Below are 19,490 nucleotides of genomic sequence, written 5' to 3' on the forward strand. Positions count from 1 at the left end.
AACACGCTCATGCATACCTGCTGGAAGTCCAAGCCCCTCGCACACAAAACCTCCTTTACCCCCTCTCTCCAACCTTTCCTAGGCCGACCCCTACCCCGCCTTCCTTCCACTACAGACTGATACACTCTTGAAGTCATTCTGTTTCGCTCCATTCTCTCTACATGTCCGAACCACCTCAACAACCCTTCCTCAGCCCTCTGGACAACAGTTTTGGTAATCCCGCACCTCCTCCTAACTTCCAAACTACGAATTCTCTGCATTATATTCACACCACACATTGCCCTCAGACATGACATCTCCACTGCCTCCAGCCTTCTCCTCGCTGCAACATTCATCACCCATGCTTCACACCCATATAAGAGCGTTGGTAAAACTATACTCTCATACATTCCCGTCTTTGCCTCCAAGGATAAAGTTCTTTGTCTCCACAGACTCCTAAGTGTACCACTCACTCTTTTTCCCTCATCAATTCTATGATTCACCTCATCTTTCATAGACCCATCCGCTGACACGTCCACTCCCAAATATCTGAATACATTCACCTCCTCCATACTCTCTCCCTCCAATCTGATATTCAATCTTTCATCACCTAATCTTTTTGTTATCCTCATAACCTTACTCTTTCCTGTATTCACCTTTAATTTTCTTCTTTTGCACACCCTACCAAATTCATATATATATATATGTTATATATATATATATATGTTATATATATATATATATATATATATATATATATATATATATATATAAACACTGATCTCTGGCTGAAGGAGACTTGAACCTACGAACCTTGGAACAAGGTACGCAGTGCTTTACCAATCTACCCACACTGGACCAATACCTTGGAGTCCAGCTTGCACTAGACTTTGATCCAAGGCAGCCAGCTTTCAGGGAGAAGGCTTACAGCTGTTGGAGGCAGTGGAGATGTCCTGTCTAAGAGCAATGTGTGGTGTAAATATTATGGAGAAAATTCGGAGTGTGGAAATTAGGTATGGAGTTAATAAAAGTATTAGTCAGAGGGATGAAGAGGGTTTGTTGAGGTGGTTTGGTCATTTAGAGAGAATGGATCAAAGTAGAATGACATGGAGAGCGTATAAATCTGTAGGGGAAGGCGGGGTAGTGGTCGTCCTCAAAAAGGTTGGAGGGAGGGGGTAAAGGAGGTGTTGTGGGCGAGGGGTTTGGACTTCCAGCAAGCATGCGTGAGTGTGTTAGATAGGAGTGAATGGAAACAAATGGTATTTGGGACCTGACGAGCTGTTGGAGTGTGAGCAGGGTGATATTTAGTGAAGGGATTCTGGGAAACCGGTTATTTTATATAACCAGACTTGAGTCCTGGAAATGGGAAGTACAATGCCTGCACTCTAAAGGAGGGGTTTGAGATATTGGCAGTTTGGAGGGATATATTGTGTATTTTTATACGTATATACATGTACTTCTAAACTGTTGTATTCTGGGCACTTCCGCAAAAACAGTGATTATGTGTGAGTGGGGTGAAAGTGTTGAATGATGAAAGTATTTTCTTTTTGGGGATTTTCTTTCTTTTTGGGTCACCCTGCCTTGGTGGGAGAAGGCCGGCTTATTGAAAAAAAAAAAAAAATATGAAACATGAAATAAATTTAAAACACTTGAAATTTTGGAAAGTTTCCAGTCATAATGGAGAGATGTGGTGCTTACAGAGCTCATGGAGAATGTAAACAAACTGGGTGGCTCGCAGTGACCGTATTAGAAAGTCAGATGGGTAGAGTCCTATAGCAAGTTTTGATCATAATTTGAAATGCCTGTATTAGCAGAACGCTGTAAAGCAGGGCCCTATTGTTTGTGTGTGTGTGTGTGTGCGTGTGTGTGTTTGTTTGTTTTTAACATAATAGAAATAATTATAGATTCACGTAAGTTTTACTGCATTAATTATGTGTTATGGTCATAGGATCCAGTCCAGTACTACTGTTGAATACAGGCAGGTCCCACTTTAAAGCGCTTTGCTTTACAGCCTTTCACTAATACAGCGGTTTTCATTTATGTACCTGTTCTTCGTTTATTCAGCCTAAGCTGCTGTATAAGCAGTGGCCCCCCTTTATGCCTTTCTAGGTGTATGGGTGACTGCCTGGGGAGTGCTTTTAACATCTCTTATTTTGGACAATAATCTTGGGTCAGCACCTTGACTGCAGTTTGAGTGCAGGCACTGTATATCCCACCTCCAGGATTCAAGTCCAGCTTACTACTTTCCCTGAAACCTTTCATAAATGTTACCTTACTTACATTCCAACATCAACACACACATTTACAAGACTAAAAACATTCACTACCATTTTCATTGCCAATAAATGAATACTTTATTTTTTGAATGATCAGGCTCTGATCCACCAGGAGGCCTGGTCACAGACCGGGCCGCGGGGGCGTTGACCCCCGGAACTCTCTCCAGGTAATGTAAAGGGAACAAATTAAGAGTTGAAAAGTGGGAAAATAAGCAAGAAAACAGCAGTTAATAGCAATAATTAATTAATAATAGCTGGGACACAGAACAGAAGAGAGAGTTATGGGACACAGAACAGAAGAGAGAGTTATGGGACACAGAACAGAAGAGAGAGTTATGGGACACAGAACAGAAGAGAGAGTTATGGGACACAGAACAGAAGAGAGAGTTATGGGACACAGAACAGAAGAGAGAGTTATGGGACACAGAACAGAAGAGAGAGTTACAATATTTACATAAACTGCCAAGTTGAGCAAACTGTAAAACCTTATTAAACTCTGAAGATGGGATGGGGATGTTATAATTTAGTGTGTCATGTGTATTGTGGTGTATACCAGGAGGGTGTTTTGGAGGTCAATGCTCCTGTGGCCTGGTCCATGACCAGGTCTTGTGGTGGATCAGGGCCTGATCAACCAAGCCGTTAATGCTGGCAACACGTAAACCAACCACAGCCAGGCTGGTCAAGTACTGACTTTAGGTGCTTGTCCAGCTCTCTCATGAAGACAGCCATGGTACTATTGGTAATCCCTTTTATGTATGCTGGGAGGCAGTTAAACACTTTTGAACCCATGACTTATATTGTGTTGTCTCTTAATATACATACTTATGGTAAAAAGAGCTATTGATTAAGTGATTGTGAATGTTCTTCATTTGTTGAGTCATCATTCCTTGGTGGAAGATGGCCTGTGTGTAAAAAAAATATAAATATATATTCCAGTGAGCAATTCATCTTAATTTTCAGGTGCAACACTGCTGTCTTACAAGGATGGAAATCCTTTAGTTGGTGCTAGGTTATTGCCGTCTCTTTTACAAGTGTTGTCAGCACCGTGCACCTCAGTGCCGGGCCTGACCACCGCCGCTGCAGCTTTGGTCTCCCTCGTGCAAGCAACGCCAGCACAGCCGTCTTCTAATACCCAGCTTGCGGGTATGATACCGTCTAATTTTTTTACTAAAACTTGTATTACTGTACATTTACATTTGTGGTTGAGTTTTGATGAACCATAATAATGCAATAATAATCATACTTTATTTTGACATGATGCATGTTTATATAAAGGAGTGTAATAAGGTATACATGCCAAAAGCCCCTTTATATGCAGAACATTATGGTCAAACTTAAGATTAACCTGTAAACGGTCCAAACGTATATATACATTTTTTCAACATTTGAAAGTATGTAAAAAAATTAGATCTTTTTGTTTTTTTTACATTTGAAAATGTGTAAAAAAACTTTGATCTACTTTTTTTTTTTGTTATATTTCAAAATATGTAAAAAAAACGTAGATCTACTTTTGTAGCGCTACACATGTGAACGTAGATCTGCTTGGATCATTTACGGGTTAATAAGCCAGTAATGGTACATGTGGTCATTAGATGAGTTACATTGAATACAAGAGAATTGAGTATTCTATTAGGTCATGCTATATGACTTAAATAAGTCTTGTAGAGAGGGCATACAATTTTGATGTCCAGCTGTCCATGGGGAATAGCAAATTTTTGGCAGCTCTCTATATTTACTATTTCTTTCTAATAATAGTAATTTATTGTAGCATCATACAGCGTTATTACAGAGGTGGTTAGGTTAGGTAATGTTCATCAGAAAATATGACAAGTGTTTCCTGACGTGGGTCTTAGTCAGAAAATGACCCGCTATTGGAGCTTTTGGTCATATGACCCTCTGAGGTCTTCTGTTGGCTTACTGATCAACCCCTTTAAAAATTATGGTCATTGGTGGCATTTTTGGTTGTGCATGCAGAAACCCTTAGTTATGCAGAGCATTTCAAGCAACCTTAACCCTTTAACTGTCCAATCGTTGATCTACGTTCTTACTGTTAGCACTCCAAATGTAGATCGATGCTTTATTTTTCCTGCCTCCAAATTTAGTGTGATAGGCTTGAGAGGCCTAGTCAGTATAGAATGGATCTTAACACTCAGTGTGCACAATATTACAAAAATCTGGGACCACTTCGTACCTTGTGGGAGCACATGTTCAATTGAGCACCAGCTAGAGCAAACAGTATGGCAAATACCAGGGATTTGCTAATGCCATGTTGTATTAACACCCCTTTTAAGAGGAAAGTGATGTTGACCCCAAGTTTAGTGCCTGTGAGATGGATGTTGCCACAAGCGGTCGAGGAAGTATCAAAAACATAGATAATAACCCATGTGCAACATTTGTGCCACATCCTTTCAATTTTGATGCTTTTATGCAGATTACTGCATTATTATAAAAATTGTATAAATAATGTCAGCACATTTGTGGACACATATTAGGCTGACCAGTTAGATGTGTATTGGATGAGTGACGTAATTTGTGTACTCTGGAATATCGGCAAAACTCGAACATTTCTGCTACTTTGAGCTCAAATTTGAAGCTATCTTTCAGTCCTGAAACCAATCAAACTCATCTCTATTTCTGTAATATATCTTCCATTATATCATATGACACCAAGAAACCAAGAATACAACAATAAAAATCAAATGAAAATACACCAAAATCACAGTTGCAGTTTTTTCCCATTATGTACTGCTTGCTGCAGGAATTTTTTTATATGGTGCACACTTACTGCATAGACCCCATTCTCTCATATCAAGGCCCATATTTACTGCTCATAATATCTGAGCGAATTGAGATCATGGCGTAGAACTCCATGACCGACCCAGGCTTCAAAGCCGTACTACTATGGGACTGACCATAAAAAGGTTAAGAGACTTAATAGTCTTAAGTTTGCCTGAAATGCTCTGCATAATAAGGGGTTTTCTACATGCACACCTGAATGTCATTCACCTCAGTACAATCATTATACAGTATTATGTAAATATAAATAACTCAATTTGCATTATTCCTAGTGTATCTCTTTTATAGTATAATAATAAGATATTCAATGCTAAAGTGGATAAAAATGTTATGGAGGGAGTAGTAGGTAAATTTGGGGTGCCAGGGGTAAATGTAAATGGGGAGCCTTTAAGTGAGCTATGTGTAGAAAGAGATTTGGTAATAAGTAATACATATTTTATGAAAAAGAGGATAAATAAATATACAAGGTATGATGTAGCACGTAATGAAAGTAGTTTGTTAGATTATGTATTGGTGGATAAAAGGTTAATGGGTAGGCTCCAGGATGTACATGTTTATAGAGGGGCAACTGATATATCGGATCATTATCTAGTTGTAGCTACAATTAGAGTAAGAGGTAGATGGGACAATAGGAAAATGGCAACAACAAGTAAAAGGGAGGTGAAAGTGTATAAACTAAGGGAGGAGGAAGTTCGGGGGAGATATAAGCGACTGTTGGCAGAAAGTTGGGCTAGTGCAAAGATGAGTAGTGGCGGGGTTGAAGAGGGTTGGAATAGTTTTAAAAATGCAGTATTAGAATGTGGGGCAAAAGTTTGTGGTTATAGGAGGGTGGGGGCAGGAGGAAAGAGGAGTGATTGGTGGAATGATGAAGAAAAGGGTGTGATAAAAGAGAAAAAATTAGCTTATGAGAGGTTTTTACAAAGCAGAAGTGTTATAAGAAGAGCAGAGTATATGGAGAGTAAAAGAAAGATGAAGAGAGTGGTGAGAGAGTGCAAAAGGAGAGCAGATGATAGAGTGGGAGAGGCACTGTCAAGAAATTTTAATGAAAATAAGAAAAAATTTTGGAGTGAGTTAAACAAGTTAAGAAAGCCTAGGGAAAGTATGGATTTGTCAGTTAAAAACAGAGTAGGGGAGTTAGTAGATGGGAAGAGGGAGGTATTAGGTAGATGGCGAGAATATTTTGAGGAACTTTTAAATATTGAGGAAGAAAGGGAGGCGGTAATTTCATGCACTGGACAGGGAGATATACCATCTTTTAGGAATGAAGAAGAGCAGAATGTAAGCGTGGGGGAGGTACGTGAGGCATTACGTAGAATGAAAGGGGGTAAAGCAGCTGGAACTGATGGGATCATGACAGAAATGTTAAAAGTAAGGGGGGATATAGTGTTGGAGTGGTTGGTACTTTTGTTTAATAAATGTATGAAAGAGGGGAAGGTACCAAGGGATTGGCAGAGAGCTTGTATAGTCCCTTTATATAAAGGGAAAGGGGACAAAAGAGATTGTAAAAATTATAGAGGAATAAGTTTATTGAGTATACCAGGAAAAGTGTACGGTAGGGTTATAATTGAAAGAATTAGAGGTAAGACAGAATGTAGGATTGCGGATGAGCAAGGAGGTTTCAGAGTGGGTAGGGGATGTGTAGATCAAGTGTTTACATTGAAGCATATATGTGAACAGTATTTAGATAAAGGTAGGGAAGTTTTTATTGCATTTATGGATTTAGAAAAGGCATATGATAGAGTGGATAGGGGAGCAATGTGGCAGATGTTGTAAGTATATGGAATAGGTGGTAAGTTACTAAATGCTGTAAAGAGTTTTTATGAGGATAGTGAAGCTCAGGTTAGGGTGTGTAGAAGAGAGGGAGACTACTTCCCAGTAAAAGTAGGTCTTAGACAGGGATGTGTAATGTCACCATGGTTGTTTAATATATTTATAGATGGGGTTGTAAAAGAAGTAAATGCTAGGGTGTTCGGGAGAGGGGTGGGATTAAATTATGGGGAATCAAATTCAAAATGGGAATTGACACAGTTACTTTTTGCTGATGATACTGTGCTTATGGGAGATTCTAAAAAAAAATTGCAAAAGTTAGTGGATGAGTTTGGGAATGTGTGTAAAGGTAGAAAGTTGAAAGTGAACATAGAAAAGAGTAAGGTGATGAGGGTATCAAATGATTTAGATAAAGAAAAATTGGATATCAAATTGGGGAGGAGGAGTATGGAAGAAGTGAATGTTTTCAGATACTTGGGAGTTGACGTGTCGGCGGATGGATTTATGAAGGATGAGGTTAATCATAGAATTGATAAGGGAAAAAAGGTGAGTGGTGCACTGAGGTATATGTGGAGTCAAAAAACGTTATCTATGGAGGCAAAGAAGGGAATGTATGAAAGTATAGTAGTACCAACACTCTTATATGGATGTGAAGCTTGGGTGGTAAATGCAGCAGCGAGGAGACAATTGGAGGCAGTGGAGATGTCCTGTCTAAGGGCAATGTGTGGTGTAAATATTATGCAGAAAATTCGGAGTGTGGAAATTAGGAAAAGGTGTGGTGTTAATAAAAGTATTAGTCAGAGGGCAGAAGAGGTTTTTTTTTTTACACAGGGTTTGACAAGGTTACGGATCCCTAGCTTTATTGACAGCTATTTACAGGTTAAGGATTCCTAACTTTATTGGCAAGCTAAGAGCTGTTGCCTACGTCAGCTCATTTGAAAGCATTTTTATTGTTATGAGACATACAAGTAGGGAACAGGATGAAGTTGGAGCCATCTGTGGGCCAGCATTTTCATTTGATCAACTGACTTTATCTCGTTGACATCATTATGCTGTACGAATGTGTTCCATACTCGAGTCATCCTGGGTATGTATGATCTCAGATGGAGTGATGTTCTGGAGAAGGGTACAGCCAGAGTGAAGTTGCTGCTTTCTGCCCATCTTGTGGCATAAAAGCTTGTTTCACGCTGTCCTCGAAGTGGATCCAAGTGTGGTATTTTGACAATATTGGCCTTGTACATAACAGTAAGGCCACCCACATCCCTCCTATGTTGAAGGCTCTGCTGAAATGACAGATCTATCCAGGATGGGTCCAGGCGAGAGATGAGACGTCTTGCTCTGTTCTCTACTCTGTCAAGCAGTCGCAGATGGGAGGGGGGGCAGGCAAACCAAGAAAGTGGAGCATACTCAAGGTGTGAGTGTACTTGTGCCTCGTACAGGATCTTGCAACCCCTACTGTCAAGCAGATGGGAGATACGGCGAAGTGCTGTAAGCTTCCTGGCTGCCTTGTTTGCAAGATTTACAGTGTGGTTCTTCATGGTTAGTTTGGAGTCAAATTTCACCCCAAGGATATCAACTTCTTCTCCAGGTGCCAACATCCTCCCATTCATCCTTACTACTGCACCAGCATTACCATCATGGTGCCTAGAGACGATCATCATTTGCGTTTTCTCAGGTGCAAATGTTACTTGCCATCTATTTCCCCAAGCTGATATAGCTTTCAGCTGGTGATTGATGTAGCTTAGAGCAGCTGGCATTTCTTCTCTTGGATAAGTGAATGTCAGTGTACAGTCGTCTGCATATGCATGTGATTCTGGGATGAGATGAAGAAGATCGTTGAAGTAGACATTCCATAACAATGGACCCAGCACGCTTCCTTGTGGAACACTTGCCCCAATAGGATGTCTTGCTGATTCCATTCCATTGAGAACTACACTTAGAGATCTACCATGAAGGTAATCACTGAGGAGACATAGCGTAGAGCCTGCAATTCCCAGTGCTTGAAGTTTTGCTAAGAGGCCCTGGTGCCACACCCGGTCGAAAGCGCCAGCAATGTCCAGTGCTACCACACAGCTGACTTTGGATTCATTCAGTGACTGGTGCCACTTAGTGGAGAGGTTTAACAACAGATCAGCAGCAGAGTAACCTTTCCTGAAGCCATATTGACGATCACAAAGTAGTGAGTTGTAGTCAAAAAACTCTGTCATTTGTCTTGAGATTATTGTCTCAAGGATCTTACCAGTGATTGACAGGAGTGACACTGGTCTGTAGTTGCTGATTTCTGCTCTGCTCTTCTTTTTGTGAACAGGGACTACATTTGCCTCTTTCCATAGAGAGGGCCATTTACACTGTACTAGGCAGTGCTGAAAGATGCGAGTTAGAGGTGCTGCTAGCTGGTCTGCACATCTCAACAATCTTGGGCTCAACTTGTCTGGGCCCACAGCCTTTTCTTGGTCAAGCGATTTAAGTAGGAAATGCACCTCCTCCTGCCTTATTGTCACCACTGACAGTTTTGACATAGTTCTTGCAGCTAGCCAAGGAGGGTCCCTTGCTGGATCAGGAACTTGCATTTTGGTAGCAAAGTGTTCAGCAAAGAGGTCCGCCTTCTCTTGACTACTAGTAGAGGTGGTCCCATCCTGTCGATTTAGAGGTGGAATAAGTTCATCAGGCAGATAACCTTGTCTGTCCTTGACCAGGGACCACCAGGTTTTGGAGCCTACCCTACCTGATGCTAACTTTCTTTTAGTGTCCACCTCCCATTTAGCAATGGCCCACTTTTGAACATCACCCATATGCCTACAGGCTTGCATGTGCAAGTTCCTGTTATAGGTGGTAGGATATCTCTTATACCTTCGCCATGCTTTGTACTTAGCAGTAGCAGCCTCTCTACAACGAAAGCCAAACCAAGGCTTCGTCACATATTGCCGGTGAGGAATGTGTTCTTGTTGTAGGTTAAGGATGTGTCCAGTGAAGGCTTTCACTTGGTTGTCAGCATCCCCTTGGAGAAGAGCATTCCAGTCGGTGGTGGCGAGCTCAGAGCAAAGGTGGTTTGGTCATTTAGAGAGAATGGATCAAAGTAGAATGACATGGAAAGCATATAAATCTATAGGGAAAGGAAGGCGAGGTAGGGGTCGTCCTCGAAAGCATTGGAGAGAGGGGGTAAAGGAGGTTTTGTGGGCAAGGGGCTTGGACTTCCAGCAAGCGTGCGTGAGCGTGTTAGATAGGAGTGAATGGAGACGAATGGTACTTGGGACCTGACGATCTGTTGGAGTGTGAGCAGGGTAATATTTAGTGAAGGGATTCAGGGAAACCGGTTATTTTCATATAGTCGGACTTGAGTCCTGGAAATGGGAAGTACAATGCCTGCACTTTAAAGGAGGGGTTTGGGATATTGGCAGTTTGGAGGGATATGTTGTGTATCTTTATACGTATATGCTTCTAAACTGTTGTATTCTGAGCACCTCTGCAAAAACAGTGATTATGTGTGAGTGTGGTGAAAGTGTTGAATGATGATGAAAGCATTTTCTTTTTGGGGATTTTCTTTCTTTTTTGGGTCACCCTGCCTCGGTGGGAGATGGCCGACTTGTTGAAAAAAAAAAAAATAAGATATTATCTCCATGGGAAAGTGGAACAGAATTCTTCCTCCGTAAGCCATGCGTGTTGTAAGAGGCAACTAAAATGCCGGGAGCAAGGGGCTAGTAACCTCTTCTCCTGTATAAATTACTAAATTTAAAAGAGAAACTTTCGTTTTTCTTTTTGGGCCACCCCGCCTTGGTGGGATATGGCCGGTGTGTTGAAAGAAAGAAAGAATAAGATATTATCTCCTTTATAGTATAATAAGTTAATAAAAGGACCCCAATGGAAATAATTCACTCTGACTTTTTTTGGGTTATCCTAGCTTCTCTACACATGTGCTGCTATGTATGATAATCTTTGTAACTGTATTTGTGTATACAGTACCTGAATAAACTTACTTACTTATTCTAATAAAGTATCTTTAATCTTTAGTCTTTTAATCCTTGTTTGTCTCCACTCCTAAAGACTCATATTGGTCTTGTGTTTGCAGGCAATGAACACTGGGAAACGCTATGCTGTACATTTTCAAGTCTAGTCTCTTACATTCCGGCCTTAGAATTCTCTGACCGCTTAGTACGAGACCCTCAGCTGGCTTCTGATTGGTTAACGAAGTTAGCGTCATCAATAAACCAGATTTCCAGTTTTTACCACACTATTGTAACCTCTGTGTTCTTGTACCAAGGCTCCACAAGTCAGTCAGTACAACAAGCAACTAAGGTCAGCACCAAGAAACATTTTCTGCTTGTTGTCTTCAATGTACTGACTGTTTCACACCAAGGCAGGGTGACTTTAACCCGTAAACGGTCCAAACGTATATATACGTTCTCTCCCGTAGTGCCCCAAATTTTTTGAGAAAAAAAAAATTGTTGTTTTTAATAGGAAAAAAGAGCATATGGTACCCAGGCATCCCCAATTATTTTAATATGGCACACAGTGAGTGCGCACACCCATTCTCTCATGTCTAGGTGACTCAGGCTTATCGTGGCAATGTTGAATGTATGACAATTAAAACGTATATATACGTTTGGGGCACTAGCAGTAAAAATGTATATATACGTTTGGGGCACTAGCAGTAAAAACGTATATATACGTTTGGACCGTTTACGGGTTTAAAGAAAAACAAAAGTTTTTTCCCTTAACACACCGGCCATCTCCCATTTCATAATTTGTAAAGGAGCAGGGGTTACTAGCCCCTTGCTCCTGGTATTTTAGTTGCCTCTTATATCCATTACATGTATTAAAAAAGTCACTACAAGTTCTCATTTCATGATGCACAACACTGGTATGTTGGCTTCTCTTACGTTGCTGTGTTCCATGACATGCTGGCACATAGCTAATTTGCACTATTGGTATACAGGTTTTTTTTTTTTTTCAACAAGTCGGCCGTCTCCCACCGAGGCAGGGTGACCCAAAAAAGAAAGAAAATCCCCAAAAAGAAAATACTTTCATCATCATTCAACACTTTCACCACACTCACACATTATCACTGCTTTTGCAGAGGTGCTCAGAATACAACAGTTTAGAAGTATATACGTATAAAGATACACAACATATCCCTCCAAACTGCCAATATCCCAAATCCCTCCTTTAAAGTGCAGGCATTGTACTTCCCATTTCCAGGACTCAAGTCCGACTATATGAAAATAAAATATGAAAATAAAATACAGGTGATATGCAGCCTTAATAATTCTCATTCAGTCGATAGGCTTCAAATTTTTCTGATAGGCTTCAGGTCCAACAAACCAATGGGGAATTAAACAAATGAATACCAGTATTGAGGTGTGTTAGTGGAAAACAGGAATAAATAAAGGGTATGTAAAGAACATACTAAAAATATCTAGCCATGACAGGACTTGCAACAATGTAATATAATATAATAATAATATAATATCTTGATTTACTACAAGTACATGTACAAGGTATACAGGCCTAGCTGACATCAATAACACATTACTATATAGAAACCCGCTAGATATGCAGAGCACATTGCGCAAATTAGGCCAGTTTTGTCCCAGGATGTAATTCACACCAGTCAACTAACACCCAGGTACCCATTTTACTGATGGGTGGACATAGACAACTGGTGTAAGGCAACATGTCCAATGTTTCCACCCCTTTGCCGGGAATCGAACCTGGACCCTCACCATGTGAAGTGAGAGCTTTTGCCACCAGGCCACAGGGCACCAGTGTTTTCAAGTTGGAAAAATTTAGATATAGAAAGGATATAGGAAAGCAATGGTTTGGTAATAGAGTTGTGGATGATTGGAACAAACTCCTAAGTAACATCATTGTAGTTTTAAAAATAGATTATACATGAATGGGTGCAGGTGGGTGTGAGTTGGACCTGACTAACTCGGGCCAGTAGGCCTGCTGCCGTGCTCCTTCTTATGTTCATAACTATATGCCTAATTACTTAGTCTTTCTCTTAACATTAGGTTCTGGAACGTGAAGTAATGAAAAAGAAGGCACTATCTCTGGAGGTGTTCCCCATGGTGTTGTATCGTCTGGGCCGGGAAGTCGACCCCACAACTCGCCTCACTCTCCTCTACACTCTACCATCTCTGGCTGTCAACAAAGTATGTATGTTCTTTATTCACAATTTCATTAACTTTCTTGCCGAACTTTGTCAAAATTCCTGAGTGGTGGTGATCAACAGTGCTGCAGTCCCATAAATTGTTGGGCCTCCTCTGGGAATGGGGAAGGGGGTGTTGATGCTTTTGAAAAGCTTGGGATTCATGGAATTGGTAATGTCATTATCTTTGTTTGATCAAACCTGTTTACCTCCCATTATCCAGTCACTGTATGATGATCATTACAAGCTCACAGCTCATCATGAAAATGAGAATGAAAATGTTTATTTCCTTGCAAAGCTTACCATTAACACCCCTCCTTCAGGGGTGTTAATGTTGCAGTTTAAAAACTGTAGTGTAAAGCACCCTTCTGGCAAGACAGTGATGGAGTGAATGATGGTGAAAGTTTTTCTTTTTCGGGCCACCCTGCCTTGGTGGGAATCGGCCAGTGTGTTAATAAATAATATAAAAAAAAAGCTTACCATGTGTGGTTTACATATTATAAAATATTAATTACAAAGAAGGCCACTAGCATGCCTAGGCATTTTGGGCAGATTACTCCTAATTCTTACTCTCTACTGACACAGGTTATGGAGCACTACATTTTAATATACCTTATTGCATACTAATATAAAAGTTAGGGAACTGAAGTGATTAATTAGATTGATAACAGTGAGGTAGTACAAAACATATAACAATATTACATGAATATACTAGTGTTACATGAATATACTAGTACAGTGGACCCCCGGTTAACGAACTTTTTTCATTCCAGTAGTATGTTCAGGTGCCAGTACTGACCGAATTTTTTCCCATAAGTAATATTGTGAAGTAGATTAGTCCATTTCAGACCCCCAAACATACACGTACAAACGCACTTACATAAATACACTTACATAATTGGTCGCATTTGGAGGTGATCGTTAAGCGGGGGTCCACTGTATTAGTAACAATAATAATAATAATACATAATACTATAATAATAATAGGAATAATAATAATAGGAACCATTATAATAGGAATAATAATAATAGGAGTAATAATAATAATAGTAATAATAATAATAATTGAATGATAGTAAATTTTTTTTTTGATTACCAACCTCGGTGGGAGACGACTGGTGTATGAAAAAGCTGACTGGAGGTTTTGTGATAGTATAATATGTCTGTGTTAGCTCACCTGTGACTAGGGAAGTGCTAAACCCATAAGGCAATTAAGTTTGATCCAAAGAAGAGGAGGATAGCTCCACTTCCTTGGATCAAGAGATCATTAATATCAAGACTACCCCCTTGAAGTGATCAGCGATGGAACAGTTATCAATTTTACACTGATGGCGATACCATCAAAGTTAGCCACTACCCACTGATAACACTACTTTAGCATGACCTTACTAATACTAATTACAATATTAATACGTACAGTAAGTTCTTGACTTACAAACACATTGAGAATCTTTTGTGTTGTGTATAATATCACTAGTATTATATCATTATTATACACAATACATGTCCCCAACGTGTTCATAAGTTGAAGACTTCTTGTATTATGAATATTATACACAATTCAGGAGGTCTCCAATGTGTTTGTAAGTCCAGGGCTTACTGTAACATTTTATTGACTAGGTCATATCATGATTGATACATGTTACAGCAAATGTTTGTCCATACAGCTCTGTGTTGCACTGGTGTTGAAGACTCTACTAGCCTTCTGGTCATCGGGATCACTTCGTCCTCTTGTGTTGCGTCTGGTTTACGACCTATGGACGGTGGAGCCCAGGACCTATTCCTATCTCTCTCAGCTCATCCATGACAAGTCGATCAACACCAATGAGATTCAGATTGCTCGTGCCTTCATCGTTGCTAGCATTTGCAAAGCAAAGTAAGCACATTGATGTATAATTTAGTGTTGATGATTTGCTATCTTTGCTCGTGTTGCTGTTCAGAAGGTCATCTGAACTGTGATGTCAGCATGATTCTGGCTAGACAGTGACTGAATGATAGTGAGAGTGTTTCCTCTTTTATTTTACACTCTATCTCAGTGGGAGATGGCTGATGTGTTAAAAAATCTAATCTAAAATCCTTAAGCAAGAATATAATTACCACAATGGAAAAAAAAAAGCCAAATTCATTGACTTTCTTTTACACTGTAAACACTCCCTGTACAAGCCCCTCAGGGGAAGTGCCTTGAGGCTAGTGAAGGGCTCTTGATCTGAGGAAGTGGAGCTATTCTCTCCTTTGAATTTTACTTCACTGCTTCCTGTTACATACATGATCTATATACAGCCTCTGGCAAGACAGTGATAGTGTGAATGATGGTGAAAGTTAACTCTTCTGGTCACCTTGCCTCTGTGGGAATCAGCCAGTGTGTTAAAAAAGAAATCTACCCTTACACCTGAGTACTGTAATTTTTTTTTTTTTTTTTTTTTTTTTTCAACAAGTCGGTCGTCTCCCACCGAGGCAGGGTGACCCAAAAAAAGAAAGGAAATCCCCAAAAAGAAAACACTTTCATCATCATTCAACACTTTCACCACACTCACACATTATCACTGCTTTTGCAGAGGTGCTCAGGATACAACAGTTTAGAAGCATATACGTATAAAGATACACAACATATCCCTCCAAACTGCCAATATCCCAAACCCCTCCTTTAAAGTGCAGGCATTGTACTGTAATTATCATATTTATATACTCGTCTCATAAGTACGTAATGGCAGTATCCTACAATTTGAGCTACTTTTGATAAAAAATATTTAATTTGGAATATAAATCCCCAGAGAATTAATAACCCAGGAGAGCCCAGCATTGTGGCTCATCTTCACTGTGATCCTTAGGCTTTTCCTAGGATGCCACCCACAACAGTTTACAAATTTCTAGATGCGTTTACTAATAAGGTGATCATGGGCAGTGAGTATAAGAAGACTTGCCCATATTTCTTACCTTGACAAGGATCCAGCCCAAGTCCTCCGAGTTGTAAACCACACACACACGCTACTACTGAGCTACAAGATACTTTCATTCACTGTTACGTCACACATATTACACTCTCACAATTTTCACATTCAGTATTTAGAAAATTATCAGATTTTTTTCAACTCACTGGCCATGTCCCACCAAGGCAAGGTGACCCTACAAGAAAAATGAAAGTTTTTCTTTTTAAATTTAGTATAATTTATACAGGAGAAGGGGTTACTATCCCCTTGCTCCCGGCATTTTAGTCACCTCTTATGACATGCATGGCTTATGGAGGAAGAAAAAATTATCAGATGTTTACAATTATAGGTGATCACAGCCAGCTAACAGTGATATTGTATATTTTTTTGAGAACTGGGTAAATGTGTATGTAGAATTTTTCCTTCCAAGATTTATGCATGAGGCTATTTTTTCTACTGTCAGAACTTAAAAGGCACTGGAAGTACAGAAGAGATAGAAGTGGATACTTCAAAACTTAGCTGGACTTGGAGTCCTAGAGGTGTGATCTCTTCAGAGTGCAGAGGTGATGTTGCAGTCAGTGTCATCTGAACTGTGATGGCAACACACTACTGGAAAAATGGTGACTGAATGAATAATGATGAATGTGTTTCCTTCTTCAGGTCACCCTGTGTTGGTGGGAGATGACCATTTGAGGAAATTAACAAAAAAATTGAAAGTTACTCCATTTTACTGTATCTAAGTTATCCAGCACCCACTGATAACATTGATGGTCATATCGTCAGAGTTATCCAGTACCCATTTTAGTTAGTTTTCTATATTCCTGTAACAACCCTTCAAGGGTAGTGATCCAGTTTATTAGTGCTGTCCTCTTGTTTACACCTCAAATCTGATTTCCCTCATTCTGCAGCTGCTGTGATCCTTAAGGGCTCTTGATCTAAGGAATTGAAGCTGCCCTTTCCTTCCTTTAATCAAGCCTGATTGCTTCCTATTACACTGGCACTGTATGACCCTTATTAGTTGAACATTGCCCTATGAATACATAGCACAGTAATAACAACAATTGAATGAATAATGGTGAATGTGCTTTCTTCTTTGGATCACCCTGCCTTGGAGGGTGATGTATGTTGAGGTAAAATAAATACAAAGAATTTTTTTTCCAACAAACCATCCGTCTCACACTGAGGCAGAGTGACCTGAAAAAGAGGAAATTATACAGTTTTTCTTCTTTTTACATTTAGTAATTTAGTCGCCTCTTACGACGTGCATGGCTTATGGAGAATGGAGTGGAATTCTTTTCCACTTCCCCATGGAGGGAAATGAAATAACTTTAACAGTTTATAATGTGCTTTTGTTTTTCTTTTTGAGCCACCTTGCCTCGGTGGGAAACGGCCGATTTGTTGAAAGAAGTAGTTTATAATGTGTTGTTATATTGTGTGTATGTTGCAGGCCATCTCAACATGGTGAGGAGCTTCTGCCACTCTTGTCTGGGTTCCTGAATGAGTGTAAGAGTGATGATGGAACTCCGCAGACCTTGATAGCTCTAGATGGTATTTATGATTTGTGTGCCAACCAGATTATAGATCTACGAACAACGTGGCGTGTCATTGCTCCCAAACTGGTACGAGATAAGAGGCCTGGGGTGACAGAAAAGCTGTGTGCACTGCTGGGGCTAGTGCCAGTGCTCCACGTGGCCAGTGTGGAGTATGAAAAGTTTACTTCAGATGCCGTCACAATCTTGTGGAACTGGATAGCATCTCACCGATCTCTTTCGGTAGTAAAAGCCGCATACATGTCACTTGAAAAGTTTAAATATGATGATTACACACTAAAGATGCTCCCACAGTATGCTAGAATGGGTCACCAGCTACCAGCTAGCATGGCAGCCACGCCATTTGAAGCTGCTCGCAAGGCTGAAGATGTGCTTAACTATGTGCCTGGTTTAGCATGGGTTAAGCTAATTAAAGGCTGCCCAGAATCTCATCTTGTCTGTGTTGAGAGTTTCATCAACTCGTTGGTATCGCGTGAAGTTGCTGCCCTTCCAAAAGGCATATATCTAACTGCTATTCAAGAAGCTAAGCGCAGGGGAATCAAAGGTGTTAATGGTCAACCTGAGCCACAGTCCTATAGTTTTTTTAAGGAGATGTCGATTCTGAAAGCCATTGTAAACTTTCTTTTGGATTTCTCAAATTTGATGAAGAACTGTGAGCATGCTGAAGTGAAGCAGAGGTTGCTTAGGTGCTCAGTGTTGATGCTTGAGGCTCTAGGTCAGTCTCTTCCCCGTCCATATCCTGCTCTTGACTGGTCTTTTCTTGAGAATGTTTTGATATCAGCACAGTCGACCTGCAACTATGACTGGATCACAAGAATACGCCATAGCCTCTTTCAGATAGCAGCTCGTCAGTGTAACAAATCAAACTCAGCAAGTGCATTAATTAGTAAGTGGCTAGTTCCTGCACCATCTAATGGTCTAACACGAGAAGATGAAATTGTCCTGTTTAAGTTGTTGGATCATCTTGGTCGTGGTTTACCACCAACTGTTTTGCAGCCTTTCGTGGCCTATGTTTTTAATCAACATATGTCAGAAACTGTGCATATGAAGAAGCTTCTTGAGGCCTTAAAGCCAAATCTCACTGCAGACTTTATCTTTGACACAAACAGGAATGTCCTGAGTAATGCAATAGAGAATCTAAATGAGCATATAGATCCAGCAAATGAAGTCATGTATGTAGCTTACAAAGCATGTGTTGCAGATCTTCCACTGAAGCACATAGAACGTCTGACTTCTCCATCACTCTGGTGGGAAGTCACTGATGAACGACTATATCGAGCAGCTGTGTTACGTTGTCACGTTGCGGAGAAGGACCCTGAAGAATTAGCTCTACCATGGTTAAATGATCTGGTCGACTCTGCCGCTGCTCTACCTGGGGACCGTTCGCATCTGCTTCGAGTCATGTCAAATACTCTTGTAGTCCGGTGTCGAGTGAAGGAGAGCACTACGTGGTTTTTGCAACTTCTAGGAAGATTGCGTGATCATCTGAAGGCAAAGCCAGGAGACAACCTTGTGGCAGCTCATGAGCAGCAACAGAGAGTCACTTTCTATCTTGATCTAGTAGTGATGGGACTGTTGGTGTGGTCAGACTTGTGGGCCACAAACCAGATGGAAGTCTTGGCAGAGTCTCCAGCACTTCGAGACCGCCTCCTGCTTCCTTCCATTGTAACCTTATCTGGCCAGACCGAGTGGAAACAAACTCTTAACCAGCTTCTCAATTGGCTGTTGTCTTCTCACTCTCTGATGGGTGAACATGCCAGTTCCCGTTACCATCTGTCTTCACCTACTCTCCTCCTTGCCACTCTCAATCCAGATCTTACTCAAATTATGTGGAATAAAGTTATTGCCTTAGTTATTTAAGGCTTAAAAATGTAGATAATTTATTCTCTAGTAGTCATTGTAGATCTTAATGCCATTTATTGCAACATTTAGAGTAATGCATCAAGTGTTTTCCTTTATATATACTATTGGGCGTTATTCATTTCTATGGTATAAACCTTGGTAATAAATACCGACAAGTTAGTTTAGAAAAATACGTAAGCAAACA

The 19,490-nt window shown here is 40.3% G+C and overlaps 1 protein-coding gene across 1 annotated transcript in view; it reads left to right on the top strand.

Annotated features, from left to right (window-relative positions):
- The window catches only part of LOC128699746 (focadhesin), a 36,952-nt gene extending 17,462 nt beyond the window's left edge, over positions 1 to 19,490 (top strand). Inside the window, exons 9-13 of the mRNA XM_070102389.1 lie at positions 3,216 to 3,398; positions 10,885 to 11,111; positions 12,830 to 12,970; positions 14,634 to 14,842; positions 17,341 to 19,490. Coding sequence (XP_069958490.1) covers positions 3,216 to 3,398; positions 10,885 to 11,111; positions 12,830 to 12,970; positions 14,634 to 14,842; positions 17,341 to 19,303 — 2,723 coding nt within the window. The 3' untranslated portion in view covers positions 19,304 to 19,490. The remainder of the gene's footprint in view (positions 1 to 3,215; positions 3,399 to 10,884; positions 11,112 to 12,829; positions 12,971 to 14,633; positions 14,843 to 17,340) is intronic.

Source organism: Cherax quadricarinatus, chromosome 81 (assembly GCF_038502225.1).
Source record: "Cherax quadricarinatus isolate ZL_2023a chromosome 81, ASM3850222v1, whole genome shotgun sequence".
In the NCBI taxonomy this organism is placed as follows: domain Eukaryota; kingdom Metazoa; phylum Arthropoda; class Malacostraca; order Decapoda; family Parastacidae; genus Cherax; species Cherax quadricarinatus.